Here is an 18555-nt window from a genome sequence, read left to right as displayed (position 1 = left end):
AGGATCGAGAGCCATACTCAGCTAGGGCGCCAAATTTTTCAGGTCGGCACATGCATCATGATAAACGTGGCCAATAAGACACGTGCTGGGCGTATCACACATTCCAAAGGATAACGCCCGCCAAGTATGGTGGCAGACCCCTAGCTTCAGCCCTGCGCCAGAAGACGGGACTTGCCGTGGGTGATTCTTGACGGGCAGCCCCTCGCCAAATTCTACTCGATAATACTGGATTTCATCTTCTATCTTAACTGTTCTACTACTTCTTATCGAAATGAGAAGAGTTTGAACCTCAAAACTTACTGACTTTAATTCGCACGCCGCCATAGTCTTGTGTTAATGTGAAACCAACCGATCAACATGTCCAACAATACGACCCAGTACAACTACACGGCCTCCGCGGCCGAGCTCCAGGCCATCACCATCGAAGAAGCGGCCTGCTACGCCCTGCCCTTCGGCGGTATCGGCTTCGCCTCGCACATGCTGACCTACTACACGGCCGTAATGCTCGTCCTGGGCCCGCCAGCCCCTGAGGCCGTGGAAGCGGTTGAGTCACCGGCGCTTCGACCTGATACTCGGCTCCGTCCAGTTGGTCATCACGATCGTCTTGACGTCCATCTCGATCAGTCGGTGCTGGAAGTCGTGGCCTTTCGCCACGCTGGGCGTGTGGATGCTCACCACGTCCGTTTGCGTCTCGGTCTTGCCCATGATCATGTCGTCTATCCACAACCAGGTCGTGGATGTTGAGCGTATTATTAGTATGTACGAAGACAAAGCGGAGGTAACGACGAGGGTAAGTCAAGCTTTTGTGCCTCTTTCAGCTGCGAGTGAAGTCGATACTGACCTCGACAACTCCAGGTCTTCCTACCTGGTACCAAGCGCATCTTAATCTGGCTCGCCCTCCTCTGGATCTTAGGATCGTTTGCGGGCGTCGCCGGCACCACCATGATATCGCTACCTCACTACGTGGCCGCGGCGGTAGACCATCGATACGGGCCGCTGTTCATCCTGACCTCGGTGTTCGCGGGGATGTTGATACTGCCCCTGGTACTCATGCTGTGGTCCTGCTGTGTCCTGGCGGCCAACACAAAGTTCATCTTTCGTGTCCTCGTCTACGTTGTCTTGGCGGTGATGGTGATTGCGCTGCCCTGGATGGACTGGTCGTTGGGGCTCATCACGGGGAACATGGCGGGCATGCCGAGTGGTGATGCGAAGGTTTTATATTTTGGATACGTCGTTGCCAAGAGGCTGGGTTTGTTTTCGCTTAGAAACATACGAGGCCGACCATCAGCCACTTGTATTATGGTAGCATGGGTCTATGTCTAGGATGCTCTAGTCCCTGTTTTGTGTTGATGAATCGATGCCCAGCTTCCCGGACGCAGGGTGTTATGACAAAGTTTCCTAGTTCGAAAGTTAGAACGACCAAGGCGTTATGCAAGTCTAATAATATAGTTATTCCAGGTGGCTAGACAGTGGTGTGTGGTTTACGTAGCACCAATGCGGAATAAACGGTTACTACGTTGGAGTGGTTGGGGAAAACACGAGTTTTATTCCGTTGGCAGCAACTCATTTTGGCTTCGAACGGGCGGGTGAGTTCGCTTCTACATTGACTGGTTGGGTGCAGATAAGGGTACGCCATTTATGTAGCAGCCTCGTATGTTCTTGACTCAAGATGCGGATGTTCAACCTGATACGATAGTTAACATAGCGGGGCTGGTCACTAAGCGGTAGGGCCGTTTAAGGTGAGAAGCAATTGAGAGGTATGTCGTGAATTGGGTGTAGATGCATCTGGACATCTTGACTTGTGTCTCAACCTGCACTCCGTATTTTCTTTTCACGCCAGCACTCACAATGCACCATCGTTTAGTCAAAGTCTTAACCTTTGGATCGCGTGTTTTGGAACCTGCTGCAATGGCGTCGAAGCGCAAGAGACGATAGATCTCGTGTCCCTTTGTAATGCTCAACCTAGTAGCCCTGAGTCGGGCTCTTGTCCTGCCACCACAGGCCCGCCGCAGGGTGTAGCTGATGAGGACGCGGACGTCGATGAATTGCTTGGCAACGTCAAGACTTGGGATGGCGTTTGATCATATGTAAATCCATTTACATCTGCACAATCAACAGATAATAGACTTGCCTGGTGGCAAACCACAGCCAGTGAAGGGTCAAGGCCACAGAGGTCAGGGGAGATTCCCACACCAAATGAAGGTTAGCCACCAGGACCACGTGCCGGCTGGAAGTAGTAAATGTATAGATGAGCCACGCACCCGTCCAGGGCTCCGAGTCGGTTGTCAATTTAAGTGGCCCAAGTTGAAGTACTGGAGGGGCTGCTGAAGGAGGCCGGCATGATACGAAAAGTACGTACCCTTGAGGTCGACGGCGTGCGTGTGGCCATGACAAGTATGGAGGCAACCTTTCCTCAGAAGTATCGGTATCAATTTCCTTCCGCCGGGTAGGATAGCCCAATCAGTCCCTTAGATAAGGCCAGTACCTACATGCACCTACGGACCTGATTTTTTATTGATTTGGATTCTGGTAGGTTGATACCTCAGCCCTAAGGCAGCTTATCAAGTTGGCCGAAAACCACCTGCGTTTTCATTTTGCTTACTTGCTAGTTGCCAAACCACACATCCCCCACCTGCATCCATCTCGCACCACAACAACCCAAGGCGCACCTCACGCACACTTCTCTACCTCAACCCTTCCCCCTTCATCCAATCCCCTCTTCTTCGTTGGTAACTTGTCACACCAATTTTCTCTGGCTGTTTTACTGACTAAAACGCTTTTGCGAGGTTTAGGTAAAAGCCGCGAAACCGCTCGGCCATCCAACACGATGACACGCAACCAAGGACTACGTGATAATTCACAGGACCAGAGATGGCCTTGGACCCGTGGCAGACGCGCCGGACGCCATCAGTTTCGCCCAACGGCTAGCTACGCTACCTCGAACGCTTCCTGGCTAGATCCGCAAGGCAGCGCCCACGGACGTCAAAGACAAAGTGTCCAACGCCCCCTTCCAGGAATTCAAAATCCTGCTGCCAGGCAATTTGGACAGGATCGAAACAAAGATGGACAGCAGCTTTACGAGCGCCCATCAAATACAGCACGGACCTCGGGTCTGTCCATGGCCAGTGGCACGCCCGTGCAAGAAGGCTCTGTTTGTCGGATCTGCAAGGTTGGACGGCATATACCAGCACGCTGCATCATGGTCTTGCCAGGGACGGGCATGTCAAACTTCTGCCCGATTTGTCCTCATATGGATAACCATACACTGGACAACTGTGATCACCTAGCGGAGTATCTCGCAGATGAAAACCTGCTGACAACGCTTCACAGGCGGATGGGCCCTAGACGGGTGGGATTGCCTCCAGTTTACACGAAATTGATCTGCATCAACAAGCTCACACGATATCTGGGCATGTCCATGAAGCTCTTGCCCTGGAGCGTGGAACATGCGAAAAAGATATGGCAAGATGAGCGGGAGACGCTGTTAGACTCGCTGGACTACAAATCCGATGCTACACTGCCGCCGAGCTGCTTGGAGCTCGGTCGTGAAAATATTACGACACATCAAACGTATGCAAGCCAGGCCCCCAATATAGCATTGAGGTATGCATAGAAGAAGCCCGTGCCGAAATGGCAAAACGCCGCGCCGCTCAGGCTCAAACACGTTTGCACTACCGGCAAACCAAATTCCGGCTGCACCACCGGCGAACGGCACCGCGGACACCATAAAGCGCGAAGAGGATGATAGCGGCACCTCCCTTTCAACCGCCAACGTGGAACAGAACACTGCCGAAGGTCCAAAAGCCGATGATTCGATGAACATGGGCCAAAGGGAAACCCACACGGCTACCGTATCCTCGGCCCAAGCAGAACTGTCACACGTTGGGCAGGCAGCAGTCGAAGACAGCGCCGTCCGGGACAGCTCACAGCTTAACGCTCTGCAGCAGGTGGTAACGCGATTATAGCAGCAGGTGACGCAGTTGCAGCAGGCAGCAGTCCAAAATAGCGCTGCGCAGGAAACATCAGCGCAGCGAATGGCACTGTCAGACAGACGGATTGCAATTTTAGAGCAGCGGGTGGCAGAGTAGGAGCAGGCAGCAGCTGAGAGTAGCGCCGTGCAGAACTCCGTCAATCGTGTCGCTCCCCAATAAAGTAAATCTAGGTCCCGAATATCCGGGCTTTGAAAAGAAGTCCGCCGAGGTACTTGTTGTTCAGTTGTCCTTTGGCGCGCTCGCAAAGCGATGCAGCGACGAAGATATAGAAGCATCCAGGTCGACAGGCCGCTAAATACTCAGTAATAGACTGCACTGTCTACCGTAAAAGTCTTAGTGATCGTGTATTTCATGTGACTGTCTGTGTTTGATGCAATGATCCTCATCCTCTCAATCGACACCATTCGACTTAGTAGAGTAGCCTTGGTGCAGATCATAGACGGCTTCGTATGTTAATGTTTCTCTTGATACGAAGGCAAACGTAGATTGCTATGGCTCATTATTGCCTTGGGCCCTAGCTCGGACGGCTGGGCGTTGACTATTTGACGTGTCATCTCGTTTTCCTTGGTGACCACGTTACTTCTAGAGTTGGCCCTTCCAGCTTAGCAGAGATAACAGAAATAATAGAAGCTTGCTGGTCTCAGGTCCGGAGGCGACGGCAGCCAGTACGTAGGTACATGAGGATTGAGACTCGTTGAAGCCATACCGCCGTGTTGACCTCTTAATTTAAGGCGATATTTGCTGCCGGCAGGAAATATCGAACGCCTCCCCAGAGATTGCTGGTTGGCATAGGTACCCATTTTAATTGCACCAACAGAGCACATCGCCTAGGGGCAATTTGTCCAGCTATCTACCTACCTACCTTACCCTGAACGTGACCATCTCCGAGCGCAGCCTCTGCCCCTCCTCTAACTCCGAGATCCATTCCCCTCGCATAATCCCATGCACATACGCCTCTCCAACCCACCTGTACCGCGTAGACTTCGCCAACCCTTCCTCCCCCTTTCCATCATCATCCTCCTTCCAGTGCGGCCCTTTATCAGGACGTAGAACGAACGGCACTTCCCCACCCGTAAGGACGCAAACCAGATCCCCCACACGGCACCGCATCGGCGCCAAACCCAAATACCCCCTCTCCGTAATAACGAAAGCCCGTCTCGCGAGCCGCGACACCGCCGGCACGAGAAACGCCATGGACCTTTGCACATCCTGCCCCTCGCTTTCCAAGAACCGATCGAGGCCCTCGCCAAACTTGGCCGGCGGCGGGCCGCCCCAGTCCCCGTCACGGTCGGCAATGAGGGTGCGCCAGAACGCCGCGCGGAGGGCGTCGGGGGAGCCGTACGGGTTGGGCTGCTGAGGGCCGTCTTGGATGCGCTGCTCGACGACGCGCCGCCAGGCCGCGCATTTCTTGTACAGTGCCCGGCGCCGCGTCACGCGGCCTGCGGCTTGCAGTTCGGGCGTCGTTTCTTTCGAGAGGTCGATGTCGGGGAAGGCGTCGCGGAAGCCGATCTCGTCAAAGGGCCAACCGGCGATCTGGAGGCAACACCCTCTCGCGGTCTTATTCGTCAGAACTTGCCCGGCAGGTTCGAATCGTAGCTCGGCCAGGGTGTGTAAGATACCGCAGGCCTGGAACGTCAAGCGCGGGGTTCGCTTGGTTCCATCTCCCGTAGCCGCTACTGCTTGCGAATCGAACACGAACGGCACGTATCCTTCCTGATGCGTATACCAGTCCGGGCACCAAGTAGACAACCCCCCGCGTGCGCTTCCGCCACGCGAACTGCAGCGGAAGCAGGGTCGGCTGCTCCTCCGTCAAGACGTGGATATTAGCCTTGATATTAAGCAGCGGATCCGACAGTTTCGCCCTGTTGTACTCAGCCGAAATCGCCTCGCGGGCCGCGGGCGTCGCGAGACTGCGGAGCGCGTAGAACCGGTCCCGCTTCTGGGTGTACATGAAGCGGTGCGTGATGCCCAGCCAGTCGAATAGGGGGCACTCGTCGCTGTTGGCGTCGCGCCGGTTGATCTCCCAGGCCGAGAGGATGTTGTTGAGGGGGTATGACGGGATGCGGTTCACGCCGTGGACTTCCCGGGCGTAGGCGCGGCGGACTGCTTCTAGAGCTACGAAGTCGTCGAGGGGGCGGTCGCATCGCCGCATCGGAACACTGAGTTCCGAGACTTGAGGACCTCTTGGATGATCCAGACCCGGCCCCACCAGGGCCGTGCCATAAGGGCCGCCATGGCGTTCCAGCCGGCTTCCTGAAAGGAGGTCTCGAACCAGGATGCAGGAGGTAGCTTCCTGAGACGGCGGTACTCGGTTCCTATAGTCTGGATCTGCTTCATGGCGAAATCGCTGTCTTGGCTAGCTCGACCGAGCCAGATGACGGTTTTGGAGGCCCGCGCGTATATATCCCCCATGAGCGGGAGCTGGTGGTTCTTCTCGCTATTGTCAGACTGCTTGATGCAGAGGGCATCGATCCAAAGCCTCACGGGCTTGTCGCGTTCTCTGAGCGCGTCTAGGGCGTGCTTGAGCTCCGGCCATACCTCCACCGGACTTGTTGTCCCTTGTAGCTGGATCGTCGTGGTGTCTTTTCTCCATCTGCCCGTAGAGGCGTCTTTGAGTTTTCGTTTGCCCCAGGTATACGAAAGTGCCGTAAACGGCAATGGGTCGTTGCTGTTATCGAGTGAGCATAGGATGAGTGAGCCCTTTAGAGGGTCACCTGGATTCCCGGAGGCCAGCTCAAGCACCCGAATGGTCGATCCGGGAGCGTCGCTCAGGCTAACAAGATCATAGACACTTGAAGACATCGCTGATGAAAACTCTTTCGTCGACAGTTAAGAACTCATTGGTGCTGAGAACCAACATGGGGTGCTCGTGGTATATAACGAAGGGCGGACGCCACAGCTGAAAGAAAAGGTGGGACGTGGTTCGATCAGCTGAGGATTCTAGCCCCTTAGGAGCTGAAGAGGTGAAAGAGGCTAGGCGCGGGCTGAAGATGTTAGCGTGGTCAAATATGACATGACCCTATAGAGGCTGATTTGCCCCAGTAAAATGTCCAAAAAGAAAACTAGTTGCATACACGACTGCACGGTTTCGGCAGTTGGGTTGATAAGACGTGTAGTTTAATAGTACCAGCTAGCAGTTTGGCATTTTAGCGAACAAATACTATTCTTGATTTTATCTACCTACTCAATGGTATATGGCACGTCGGCCTTCTGTTTCCTCACAGCGTCCGAGTAATCTGAACCGCTGCCAGATGCAATGTGTAATTCGATTATATCCCCTCGTACATACCCAGCTTTTACATACGTTACATGAACAGCAGGCAAGTATGCCATACCCAAACCAAAGCCAAGAAAATCATGCTTTACTCGGGTTACTTTCCATCAGCATTGGGCTCTTCTCCCTCAGTCGAGGCCCGTAGATGCGGAAAGCAATAGGGATGGGAATCATGAGCGCTGCGAGACCCCCAAGCAGAGTACAGGCATACTGCGCGCCCATTCCCTTGAACATCTGCGTAGAGAAGAGCGGGAAGCCCGCCGCGATCGACGAGCGCAGAATGATGTTGGCAGCAACAGCTGATGCGGCCCTAACGTTGCAGTCAGTATACCATCCAAACAAGACGGGGGAGGAGAAGAAACCACACAAGGGCTTCAAGACTTACACTGGTAGATATGCGTCAACGATATAGTTGAAGCACGGCAAGAACACGCAAAGAATCCCAAACCCAATAAATAGCCCCGCCACCGTCGGGACCGCCCAATGGATCTCTGCCGCAAACCCCGTCCACCCGAACCAGAAGATCCCCCCGCAAACACCGGCGCCCCCACCAGCGTCGGCCGCAGCCGCCACTCGGGCACCGGCACGTCCCCGTTCTCCTTCAGTCTCCGTGCGTACTCTTTCTGCTGCGACAGCACGAACCCGACCCCGGCCGCCTGGCCCACGGCGAGGGCCAAGAACGGCAGCCCGCCGACGCCGGGGCGCATCCCGTGGATGTCTTCGAAGACGTAGGGGAAGCCCGCGAGGAGGCAGTACGTCAGCCCGTACACGAACGACATGTAGAGCGAGACCAGCAGCAGGATCGGTTCGGTCGCCAGCATGCGCAGGGGGCGCGTGAAGTACTTCTCCACCAGCCGCCGCAGGTCGAACTCGACGAGCTCCTGCGCGGCGCGGATACCGCTGTTGCCCTTCTGCTGCCGCCGCAGCGCCTTGGCTTTCGCGACCAGGATGCACGGCGCGTACGTCTCGCGCACGCAGGCGAGCGTCAGGGCGCCGTTGGCGAAGGACAGGATCACGGGGATGTAGAGGGTCCAGCGCCAGCCGAGCGATGGGTTCTCGACAATGAAGCCGCCGATGGAGGGCGCGCCAAAGGGCCCGCAGAAGACGCAGAGGGCGTACAGCGTGATCGCGACGCCGCGGCCGCGGTTGTCGTACAGGTCCGAGAGCACGCCCGGCACGACGGTCAACTGGCTAGCCCCGCATACGCCGCCGAAGAAGCGACAGACGAGCAGTGTTTCTATATTGCGCGCCGCGGCCGTGCCGACGATAAAAGCGCCGCCCGACAGCATCGCGGCCGTCAGCGGCCATTTACGCCCCCACAGCTCCGACGCGGGCGCCCAGAAGACCGGACCAAACGCGAAGCCGAGCACGTACAGCGTCGTGCCGAGGCGGCCGACCTCGTCGTCGACCTTGAGGTCCGCGATGGCACTCTCGAGGGCCGGGGCGAAGACGGCGCTGGTGTAGGACACGATGAGGGTCCCGACGCAGACGGTTATGGAGATGAAGAGTCTGGTTGGACAGGGTTCGGTGAGCAAAATCTGGGTCCCTGCAGGGATGGGGTCTGACTTACTTCCTAAAGCGTGACCATCTGTACGGATGGGCCGGGTCTTCGGGCCCATCGAATGTGACTAGGTATTCTGAAGATTCGGATAGGGGTGGCGTATCAGACCCCCCTGTCCATTATGTGACTTCTCGTCCTGCGCCATGGCTCTCCTAGATTAGAAAGGCGCGGCGATACTGTCGGCGGTCATGAGAGGGTGTCTGCCGGTGTCAGAGTTGTTGTATGTGGTTGAATCCGTAGATGACTGCCAAGTGCAAATTTTTCCTTTGAAGTAAGGATTACTGGATGTTAGATATGAATTCAGAGACATGCAGTGACGCCATGGTTCATGCAATGATATAATTATTGCCTCTTCGGCTTGGAAGCGGGTATTGCGGGAGCTGCGGGATTCCTCTGCCGCAATACCCTTAAAATGGGACCCGCCTTACGACAAGTGCTCACCAACCTTCAGCTCCTTTGTCATTGCCGTACCTTATCGCCGAGATATGAAAGTTGGATTGGTCAAACTTGGGATCATCAAAACCCAATCTCTAGAGTGTACGCGGCTCTTCTATATGCGTGTATGTACAGTTGAAATACTCCCCAAACTTAGTATGCAAGGTTGCCTTGCGATGAATGCTAGATCACAAGGGCATATTTTCTCGGTTATGATTCGAAATCTTCACGCGCCCAAGAAAAGAGGCCCGCCGGTCATGTCGGTGTTCAGAAACTCATCCAGATCGGCATCTCTAAGCGACGGCAAGTCCGCGACCAGTGCTTCCAACCACGCATGATCTTCAGAGTTATTAAAATTGGTTGAAATTTGCGAAGGCAGATCCATCCGAGGTTCAGGTTGGTTTTCAGCAAGCGCCTTACTAAAGACAGCAAGGTCGTCTTTTCGTCGTTGTTGATGGAGCAGCACCAGTAAGTATGCTGTGCGCTTTGCTTCCCGCATGGTCTCGGTGTCGTAGATGGAGGCGACGAACCCCACGGTTTGGATAGCGTCGGGAAGGATGGCAAGAGATGAGCGTGTATCCATGATGAGTAGCACGCATATGATGTGGAATGGTACGTTGGCAACTTGGTGCCAAGGGGAGCAATCCTGGGCCATACTCCGGGCGCAACCAAGAGCTTTCTTCAATAGGTCAAGCACTTGCTCTGCCAGGGTTGACATGTCGAGGTTCTGCGAGAGGATGCGCCGGACTAGACACAGTACTAGATTGGTCTGGGCCATGACGGATGGCGACTGGGTGTGCGACCCGTTCAATATGTTGGAGAGAGTTGATAGAAGGCCTGTATCTTCTGCGGCTACGCTGGGGTCGAGACTGACAGAGGTGGGGAGGAGCCTGATGAGCTCAGCTGTGTAATCACCTGGCTTCGGTGCTGGTGGTAGCGGTAGGTCATGTTTCTGGAACAGTACGCGGGAGAGCCCAAGATCGAACGATGTCCAAGCATTCAAGTGGTGCGATACTCCTACTATCCTCCGCTTCAGATCTGGATCGCACTGTGCGCTAGGAGGGAAACTAGATGCATACACTGGATTCACATCCGAGTCTGAATGAAGACCCAAGGATTCGATGAGGTGCATCAAGGTACTGCTGGCGATCCATGTAGCATGCGGGGAGTCAGTCAACCTCAAGTGGATGGTCCGGAGCAGCCAGCCCGTCAGAAGGTCGAGAGACGCCGACGCAGAGAATATATGCTGATCGAGGGTGGAGCGCGCTGATTGCACCAGGTGCAGTTCGGTGACGGTGCAGTTGCGTTGTGAGAACAGGCAGCCAAGGGCGGCAACACCTGCCAGAACACTGTCATATACACTCGGCTCCGGTTCTGAAGTCCATCGTGAATGTAGCCGATTGAAAAACTGATGCTTATCTATGAAGCCATAACATGGGTCTAACTTGTCGAAGTAGACTTGAGCCAAAGCCTGATGAGTTTATGTCAGCTGCCTGCCGAAACGCTGAATGACCTCGAATCGAAGATGCCTACCTTCATGTGGTCGAGCGAAGTGATCTCTGTCACGAGAAGCGGCGCGGTAACAGGAATGCTTGAAGATAGCTGCCTTGCACCAATGTTCCATCCGAAAAGGTTGAGTCTGGGAGCCCGGTTCGGGTCCATCTTGAGCCCGAGTCTCCTCACCGTGGTGGCTCCGGAATTGGCTTCGACGCGACGGCGGAGTCCATCATGAGCGGACGTAGCAGTATCTGTAGACCTGATGGTTGCCGGAGTGACTACGTCAAAATGTAGAGGTTGCGGTCCAGCTATGACGTTTGGCGCTCTCGGTGAGCTTCCCAAAGCTGGTGTATGGGACAAGGACGACGACGATGATTGCCGGACTTGGTAGCTGCACTCGTACCCCCACTGGCTGCAGGTGGAACAAGGAGGGTCGCGGCCGTCGCATTTTCGCTTGCGCTCGCGGCAGGGCTGGCAGGCCAGGCGCGCTCGCTTCCGCTTTGGAGATTCCATCGGGTAGGGACAGCGAGTTTGTGTTGCGTTGCACGGAAAGGGTGGTGCGGGGAGCGACGGCTATTGCGGGATTTGGATGCTTCTCGGGGGGTGCTCTAAGCGTTTCCCGATTGGCCAGAAGACAGTGGCTGGTGTTTAGGTAAGCTATGCTTGTTATGCTGTACGTACCCGATCGTATCTGGATTAGCCTGGAGTGTATGCATGCAGGGGGTTGATCTTTTTACCCCTTGCGTCGAACTAAAAAGCAACTCTTGTCTCGTCGGCTCTTCTCACTGGCTCAACCATCCACACAGACACAGTTATGCACTAAACCAACTGCATAACTTAAGCATCTGTCCACTGATAACGCACTGGTCTGACATGCATTACGTTAGATCAGACGAATCAAGGTTGACAGGCGATGGCAGTAATTCTAGACAGATGGCCAACCACAACGAACTGCATCACCAATTCCTCCGAGGCGACGTCCTGCCTTTCAGATGTTCCGTGGTGGTTGATCACCTCTTACACGCTTGCCGTCTGGCTTGGGGCCTCCCTCCGTTTTCTAGTAGCCGAGATAGTGATTTATGAACGAAGAAAGGAAATTGAACAAGACTGATCTTTCTTTCCCATCACATACAACTAGCAACGGGGTTGTTTCAATGGTGTCCAGCACTGACTACATCTTCACTCGAGATGTTCTGGATATCAGCCGGTACGCTCATAGGGTTCAAGCCACAAATGTTTTAAGCTCCCTAACTCAGCCATCATGTGCCCCCCTAATGGCAGATTGAATTTGATGGACCGCCGCTGGTGCACACCTCGCCCGGGACAAACCATGCCTATCCCTCATCAATCCAGCACAGATACCCTCATTGTCGCGGAAATAGAGGCAGAACGACAACGAGAGTTCCGGCAGCTGATCTGCAATACAACTGCAGCGCGCGATGGTGCCGGCGACGAGACAACACGCAAACAATGGCAAATAACCATCGACGAACTCAAGAGTCTGGAAGCTCCCACCTGTCGTTCCCCAGGAGATCATGGACATCGTGAACAAGCCAAGCCATGAGATCAAGGCGTACGAGTTGATCAGCACCGCCTTTGAGCCAATCTATTCGTATATAGGTTTCACCCAAAGCTTCCCCGCGACAGCATCTCCGGGTGGCCGATGTAGGGACGGGGACCGCGTACGTGTACCCCATGTCATTTGGCGGTTTGAAGCGAGAGCTTAGCTGCCCGATAGAGCGCAATTGGATGGCCTCGACGTCTCATCCGCCCCGCCGGTGAGAGTTTGCCCAGCAAACGTGAAGTACCAGCACTGGGACGTAAAGGAGGCTGTCCCCAAGAATCTCTTCGGCGTTTATAATGTACGTGCGCTTCCCCGCCTTGTCCAACCATGAAGTAGTCGACGTGCTTGTAACTCTATTCCGAATGCTAAGTATGTTTGGTAACCCCCACGACTATCAGTATCACTACGGCTAACATGAGACAGATCCTGGTGGCTCCCTCGAATGGGAAGAAGGCCCCCACGAGACGATGCGCGTCGACAATTCAAACCCGAAATACTCGACCGACCAACTTTGAAGTTTCTACAAATTCCTCTAAGCCCTAGACCCGAGCTTGAAGCCAACCTGGCAGAACCGCGTCTCCGGGATCTTCGCGGAGACCGTCTTCTTCCACGTCGAACAGGACGTCAGACACGCGCCGCTCCTCCTCGCCTTCCAGATCCCCGAGATCAGCCGCATCATCCACGAGCTCGCCGCCCGCGCCTCCGAGAGCGAGCACATACATGGCCACGGAGCTGCGGCGGATCATGCCAACGGCGATAGAAGAGACGAGGAAGGGGACCTATGCGACCTCTCGGCTTCGGTACACTCGGATTGGACGGAAGCCGTAAGTGGGTACAAGAATGAGTCCGCGTCTCGGGTGTAGCATGGAGGAAGCAGGCTGTTCGGACAAACGCGTGAGACGGCGAGAAACAGACGAGGCCGAAGCTGCTCTGCCGGCGCTGCGACACAAGTTGGTGGCAGCATCTCCCGGGGCAGCAGCGGACGCACTGGCTCCCTCGGTCGTATTAGATTTATGTTTTCTGCGATGCAGTGAATGCTGCATTACTGCAGTGCCTCTCGCCCAAAGTGCCCGAACTGCGTTATCTCGGTAACTTATGTGCACGTCGTAACCGATATCGGGCTTCATATGAGAGCAGCATATGTAAACAGCAGATATGGCTGTGACTTAAATCTTGTGTCCAGTGCTTACAGTTCTACGACAATCTTCACAAGTACCAAATGAGTATCCTGATCCTGGCTTGCCCTAACAATAATTAATCCAAAGAGAAGCCATGGTGGAAGGGAAACTTGATGTGAAGTAACATATCTTGTTTGTATTCAAGGTGTATTAAACACAGAACGATTTAGAGCAATTCCTCCCTTTGCCTACCTAAAAGACTTCAGAGTTTCCTTGAAAGGAGACTCGATCAAGTATTCAATGTGGCTCTGCTCCTAGCAAATTCTCAGTGAATTATGTCGTAATGCTTGATTGTCTGCTACCTGGGCCCCGAATATTTACAGCCATGTGCTGCCGCCTGGTGACGACTGTGCTGAGGGTCTCAGCCGCGCATCGTGTATGGCATAGCAGAGTGCACCAGCCGCGATGCACATAGAGTAGCTAGAAAGTGCTAATACTGAAATTAAGTATTGTGCAACTGAATTTCCTTTTGTTCCCCGTCCGTTGCGAACCACCACGACCACCACCGCCACCACACTCTCGCCCACTCCGGTGGCAACAACAACAGCAACGACAACAGCAACAGCAACAGCAACAACAACGACAGCAGCAGCAGCAGCAGCAACAACAACAATAACAACAACAACAGCAGCAGCAACAACAGCAACAGCAACACCTCCGCCCCGTCCCCTCCACCACCACCCCCACGACGACCATGGCTCCCAGAAAGGGAGACAAGAAGGAGGAGGAGAAGAAGAAGGCCAAGCCCAAGCCCAAGACCACGACGCCGAAGGCCACCCTCCGGGCCAAGGGCTACGTCGCCTACACGGCCAAGGGATTCCGGGGCGAGCTCGTCGACCGGGGCCGGTACGTCAAGTGCCAGCTCCCGGTTCGGCGAGTGGACCTCAACCAGCCAAACCACCGGATCTGTGGCGCCACGATCCAGAACGAGAAGCGGCCAATACAGTCCCACTACAGACAGGCGCACGAGGTGGACTCGGTAAGTGAGAAGAAGCATTTCGGCGATCCATCACGTGGTTTAAATACCTTGATTTGATCCCGCCAATATTCAATATTGGCGTTCCCTCGCGTGGTGAATACAGCGTGGTGAATATACCACCAGTATTCACAGTTGGGGTTCCCCTCATGTGGTGAATATATCGTCATTTTATAACGCCACTATTCACAGTAGGCGTCCCCTCACGTTGTGAATACATCGTCATTCATACACCACTATTTAAGTACCTTCGCTAACGCCGACATTTTGTGCCACAGGCTCGCGACCGAGACACCAAGAAGGACGCCTCTCGCCCCTGGACCTGTCCGTGCGGCGCCGACCACGAGAACTGGACCTCACACCTCCAGCACATCCGAAAGGTCCACGGGGTGAGGGGCGTCACGAAGGCGATCCGTGAGGCCGGTGGGCTTTTGAAGAGCGGCGTAAGTTACTTTCCCTCTGCTCTTTGTGCACTTTTTACTCTTTCTTCGCCACTTTCCCAGCCCTTTTTGGGCAACTAATTGCTCTTTTTCGGTCACTTGTACCATTTTTCGACTCTTTTTAACTATTCTTTGATGAACCTCGACTAACCTTTGATCTTTCCTTTAGGCCCGGCTCGACCCCAAGACCGGCTTGGTCAAGGCCAAGGAAGAGGAGGAAGAGGAGGAGGACGACGACGAGGGACTCTTTGTCCCCCCGCACCAGGATGGTCCCCGGGACCCTAAATTTGACGACGACGACCACGATGGTGGTTTTGGGCCTTCTGGTGCTGCCGGCGGCCTGATCGAGGCTGCGGCCTAGGATGACAGGTTTTGGTTTTTTTTCGGTGTTTTTTTTATTTCCTCGAAACGAGTTCGAGACAGAGCAGAATGCCGCGAGGCATTTTAAACAATGGAATTTTTTGAAGGGGCGCGTTGCTGGCGGTCCCCTGGTCTCATGAAACAACAGCCTTCCTCCCTCCGTTGACGTGGTGACTAATTATAATGATATACAAACGATCCCAATCTCGCCCTATCCTCTCCAGAGTTTGGCTCCTCATAGCGGTCATGATCCATGCTAAGCGGCAGGGTAACATGATTATCCCACACCGTCACTGCCAATCACCATCCTCATTATCTTCTTCCAAGCTCTCCTCTTCACTGGGGTCCTCAAACACCGCATTGTATAGTGTTTCATACACATCCTCCACTCCAGGCACGAACCCAAACCTCTTGACCCCCTGAACAAACTCTTGCAATCTCTCGAGCCAACCTACATCGTCATCATTACCATCGATAATTGAGTGACGACGGTGCCAGGCAACAGGATGGGCGGCAAGGGTTCGGAGCTCTTCGTCGTGGAAACAAGCGAATACGTCGCCGAACAGACTGTCCCATCGATTGTAATGGCCGATCAGCTCGTGGCAAACCTCGCCGCTCTTGTACAAGACGGCCTCGAAAATCTCCAGCATGCTCTCGACCGCGTTGAACTTGGACTGGTACGACGAATGTGGCTTGGTCTCGGCCACTATTTGCTTGAGCATGCTCCTAATCTCTGCCTTGACCTCGGACAAGATCGTGGTTTTGTCATACGACCCCTCGCTGGTTATTTCGCTGTTTGCCAGTTCAGCCTACCCCACAGAATGTCAGTTTCCACAGGCAAAGACTTCAAGCTGTCCAGCTGATAATATATCAACTCAAGATAGGGAGAGGGAGAGGGAAAAAAACGCGACGCGACTTACAGCCCTTTCCACTTGCTCGTCGTACTTGCGGATCAATCGCCCTTCTCGCAGTCTGCTACGATCACATTTGTCCTTGACGCCCTGAGCCAGTGCAGGGAGGAGAGGCGCGAACTTGATCAAAAGTTTCTTTGCCTCGGCGTCGGTCAGAGATCGAAGATCCGCGTCTAGCCCTTCTCGAGCCGGTTGAGCCCGGACCCGCAAAATCGACGAGATGGTCCCGCGTGGCCGCTTCGCAGGCCTTTCGCCGAGATATTCCACCTCGTCTGAGCTATACCGACTGGAAGCCATAGGGGACTGGGACGCAGTTTGGGATTTCGCGTACAGATGATGAAGTGTGTTTGTATGAAAAGTTTACAGCAACATGAGAAGCAAGTTGAAAAACAATCGGCCCACCGCAATCCTACCCCTGTCGCGTTGCGGGGGCCACGCATCCAATCATGTATCACCATCCGACCTTGTTAGTCGCGTCTACTGTTGACTACGTAGTTTACTGCAGTTTCCCGTTTCTCACCATCGTCACGTTTCAATTATCCTCGGCAATCCTACGTTTCGTTGCAGTGCGAGTCTGCTGGATGACAATGTCATCTTAGTTATGGACCTGGAAACGTGACCTGATTAGACAGTTAGCATGACACCAGCCCAGCACGTCCTGAAGCCCTCCAGGGGGCTTGCGGTTGTCGCGGCAACCTCCCTGACAAACAAAAAGGGAAAAAGAAAAGAGGCACTGCTGGAAGAAATCTGTTGCTGGCAGGTTATAGGGCGCAACCAGCCCACCTCAATCTTTGCATTACTTGTATGTCAAGTTGGTATCGACTACAGATAGAAGAGCCAAAGGTTCCGTGGAGTGGCTTAAATCGAAAGATGGCAAGCCTTAGTCACTTCAATTAGGTAAATTGATGTGCTCAACAGCGTGTATCATTGAAACGGATACATGGATACATTAACAAAGCAGGATCGCACGTGTACTTGGTCGCTCGAGCATCTGAGAGACATACGATTCGAAGGGGATCATGCAGAAGGCCGAGGTTCGCTAGGTGTCCTCCCTAGCCATCATCTAGTCACCTGTACATCTCCAACACAATAGCCAGGGCAATCGAGACCACCACACCCAAGCCCTCCAAGCAGAAGAGACGAGCTTGCACACTGTGTGTCGCGATGCCAACGACCACGCCGGCGACGGCGGAAATCAGCAAGGCGGAGACGACGAATTTCATGACCATCGAACGATGAACCGGTAATCTCATCCGGATAGCTCTCGGCGAAGCAACTGACAGTCCGCATGAGCGCCGGTCGGCCAAGAGCCGTCGTCAACTCGACGGACCGGTCGAATGAGGAGAAGATGGGCTCTCAGCCGGGGCGGCCGGCCTTGATGTCGGCCACCCTGGACTGGCGTGATGGGTTTGCTCGGTTTTGAGTCACTTGCTTCTGCTAGCCTGCGCTGGTATGAGTCGAAAAGCAAAAGAACAAACAAAAGTCGATGTTATGTAAGTTGGAGGTACACTAGTTTGTATGTGTGAAGATATGATACTTACACTGGAAATTGAACCGAAGGGCATGACTCGCTTATACAAAAGAGAGTGAACAATGTCTCAGCCCTTGGCCGTGGCCATCTTCCAGGTGTGATTGACCTGTCGTGTAACAATGTCGCCTCGGGCTGAGACCTAGATGGGGCTGATGGATTCGAAGTATCGTCTCCCGAGCACATGCCCTCGGAGCTGCGGCGAATCCTGCCAAATGCCTCTAAACGAAACTAGAAAAGGGGCTAATACGACTTCGTTTCGGTATATACGATCCTATCACACGCACACGTGGGTAGTCAAGCAATTTACTTAAGCTTGGCGTTGCGGCACAGATTGCAACCCGGATCGGCACAGCCAGGCTTGGCACGGTGCAAACAACAAGATTCCCTTCTTCACGTCCACATCATTAGAAATAGTGCCGATACTTCTTCAGCTCAAGTTGATATTTAACCTCATCATAGGACAACCTAGTCAATCCATCTGCCGTCTGTTTGTTTTGGCATTACCGACGCATTTTCCATGAAATCGACGCACCTCGTGGCGCGGCTGCCCCTGGCAGCCATTGTTAACACGCAAGCAAATCAACCCAAGACAGAACCGTCAGGCGTTCTCGAGTTTGACCTCGTGTTCCCTCGGAACGAAACCTACGCGACAACCCAGTACTTCCCTTTGGTGCTTGCAGTCCGCAACTCGACGGCCGCCTGGCCGCACGGGCTACGGGTCAAGTACCAGATTTGGCCTCACCATCTCGAGGCGCCGCCGTCCGAAGGTCTATTTGAACTCCCAGAGTCGGGCGCCACCTCCGGCGCGCCGCTGACTGCACCCAATTAATACTTCA

At 54.2% G+C, this 18555-nt stretch overlaps 10 protein-coding genes across 10 annotated transcripts; 6 read left to right on the top strand and 4 right to left on the bottom strand.

The window, feature by feature from the left end:
- Positions 1-357: 357 nt before the first annotated feature.
- Positions 358-1323, top strand: PG997_005652 (uncharacterized protein; the record flags this gene model as incomplete). Its single annotated transcript, XM_066809967.1, has 3 exons — positions 358-543; positions 587-790; positions 856-1323. 3 exons carry the CDS (start codon positions 358-360, stop codon positions 1321-1323), a joined length of 858 nt encoding a protein of 285 aa, XP_066668890.1.
- Positions 1324-2827: 1504 nt separating this feature from the next.
- On the top strand, positions 2828-3965 carry PG997_005651 (uncharacterized protein; the record flags this gene model as incomplete). The annotated part of the gene is made up of 2 exons (XM_066809966.1): positions 2828-3570; positions 3614-3965. The coding sequence occupies 2 exons, from the start codon at positions 2828-2830 to the stop codon at positions 3963-3965; spliced, it is 1095 nt and encodes a 364-aa protein (XP_066668889.1).
- Positions 3966-4850: 885 nt separating this feature from the next.
- Positions 4851-6794, bottom strand: PG997_005650 (uncharacterized protein; the record flags this gene model as incomplete). Its single annotated transcript, XM_066809965.1, is given in 3 exon segments — positions 4851-5705; positions 5719-6151; positions 6166-6794. 3 exon segments carry the CDS (start codon positions 6792-6794, stop codon positions 4851-4853), a joined length of 1917 nt encoding a protein of 638 aa, XP_066668888.1.
- A 553-nt stretch (positions 6795-7347) lies between these two features.
- Positions 7348-8885, bottom strand: PG997_005649 (bicyclomycin resistance protein; the record flags this gene model as incomplete). Its single annotated transcript, XM_066809964.1, has 2 exons — positions 7348-7576; positions 7744-8885. The coding sequence occupies 2 exons, from the start codon at positions 8883-8885 to the stop codon at positions 7348-7350; spliced, it is 1371 nt and encodes a 456-aa protein (XP_066668887.1).
- Positions 8886-9488: 603 nt separating this feature from the next.
- On the bottom strand, positions 9489-11272 carry PG997_005648 (uncharacterized protein; the record flags this gene model as incomplete). Its single annotated transcript, XM_066809963.1, has 2 exons — positions 9489-10733; positions 10796-11272. 2 exons carry the CDS (start codon positions 11270-11272, stop codon positions 9489-9491), a joined length of 1722 nt encoding a protein of 573 aa, XP_066668886.1.
- Positions 11273-12020: 748 nt separating this feature from the next.
- PG997_005647 (uncharacterized protein) lies at positions 12021-12323 on the top strand (the record flags this gene model as incomplete). The annotated part of the gene is made up of 1 exon (XM_066809962.1): positions 12021-12323. One exon carries the CDS (start codon positions 12021-12023, stop codon positions 12321-12323), a length of 303 nt encoding a protein of 100 aa, XP_066668885.1.
- Positions 12324-12619: 296 nt separating this feature from the next.
- Positions 12620-13186, top strand: PG997_005646 (uncharacterized protein; the record flags this gene model as incomplete). The annotated part of the gene is made up of 2 exons (XM_066809961.1): positions 12620-12692; positions 12867-13186. 2 exons carry the CDS (start codon positions 12620-12622, stop codon positions 13184-13186), a joined length of 393 nt encoding a protein of 130 aa, XP_066668884.1.
- Positions 13187-14195: 1009 nt separating this feature from the next.
- Positions 14196-15278, top strand: PG997_005645 (uncharacterized protein; the record flags this gene model as incomplete). Its single annotated transcript, XM_066809960.1, has 3 exons — positions 14196-14480; positions 14756-14920; positions 15087-15278. 3 exons carry the CDS (start codon positions 14196-14198, stop codon positions 15276-15278), a joined length of 642 nt encoding a protein of 213 aa, XP_066668883.1.
- Positions 15279-15567: 289 nt separating this feature from the next.
- PG997_005644 (uncharacterized protein) lies at positions 15568-16485 on the bottom strand (the record flags this gene model as incomplete). The annotated part of the gene is made up of 2 exons (XM_066809959.1): positions 15568-16086; positions 16198-16485. The coding sequence occupies 2 exons, from the start codon at positions 16483-16485 to the stop codon at positions 15568-15570; spliced, it is 807 nt and encodes a 268-aa protein (XP_066668882.1).
- Positions 16486-18236: 1751 nt separating this feature from the next.
- On the top strand, positions 18237-18548 carry PG997_005643 (uncharacterized protein; the record flags this gene model as incomplete). The annotated part of the gene is made up of 1 exon (XM_066809958.1): positions 18237-18548. The coding sequence occupies one exon, from the start codon at positions 18237-18239 to the stop codon at positions 18546-18548; it is 312 nt and encodes a 103-aa protein (XP_066668881.1).
- Positions 18549-18555: the final 7 nt, after the last annotated feature.

This window comes from Apiospora hydei, assembly GCF_038363865.1.
Source record: "Apiospora hydei strain CBS 114990 chromosome Unknown utg000005l_segment0_segment0, whole genome shotgun sequence".
Lineage (NCBI taxonomy): Eukaryota > Fungi > Ascomycota > Sordariomycetes > Amphisphaeriales > Apiosporaceae > Apiospora > Apiospora hydei.
This window is presented reverse-complemented; position numbering and strand designations above follow the sequence as displayed.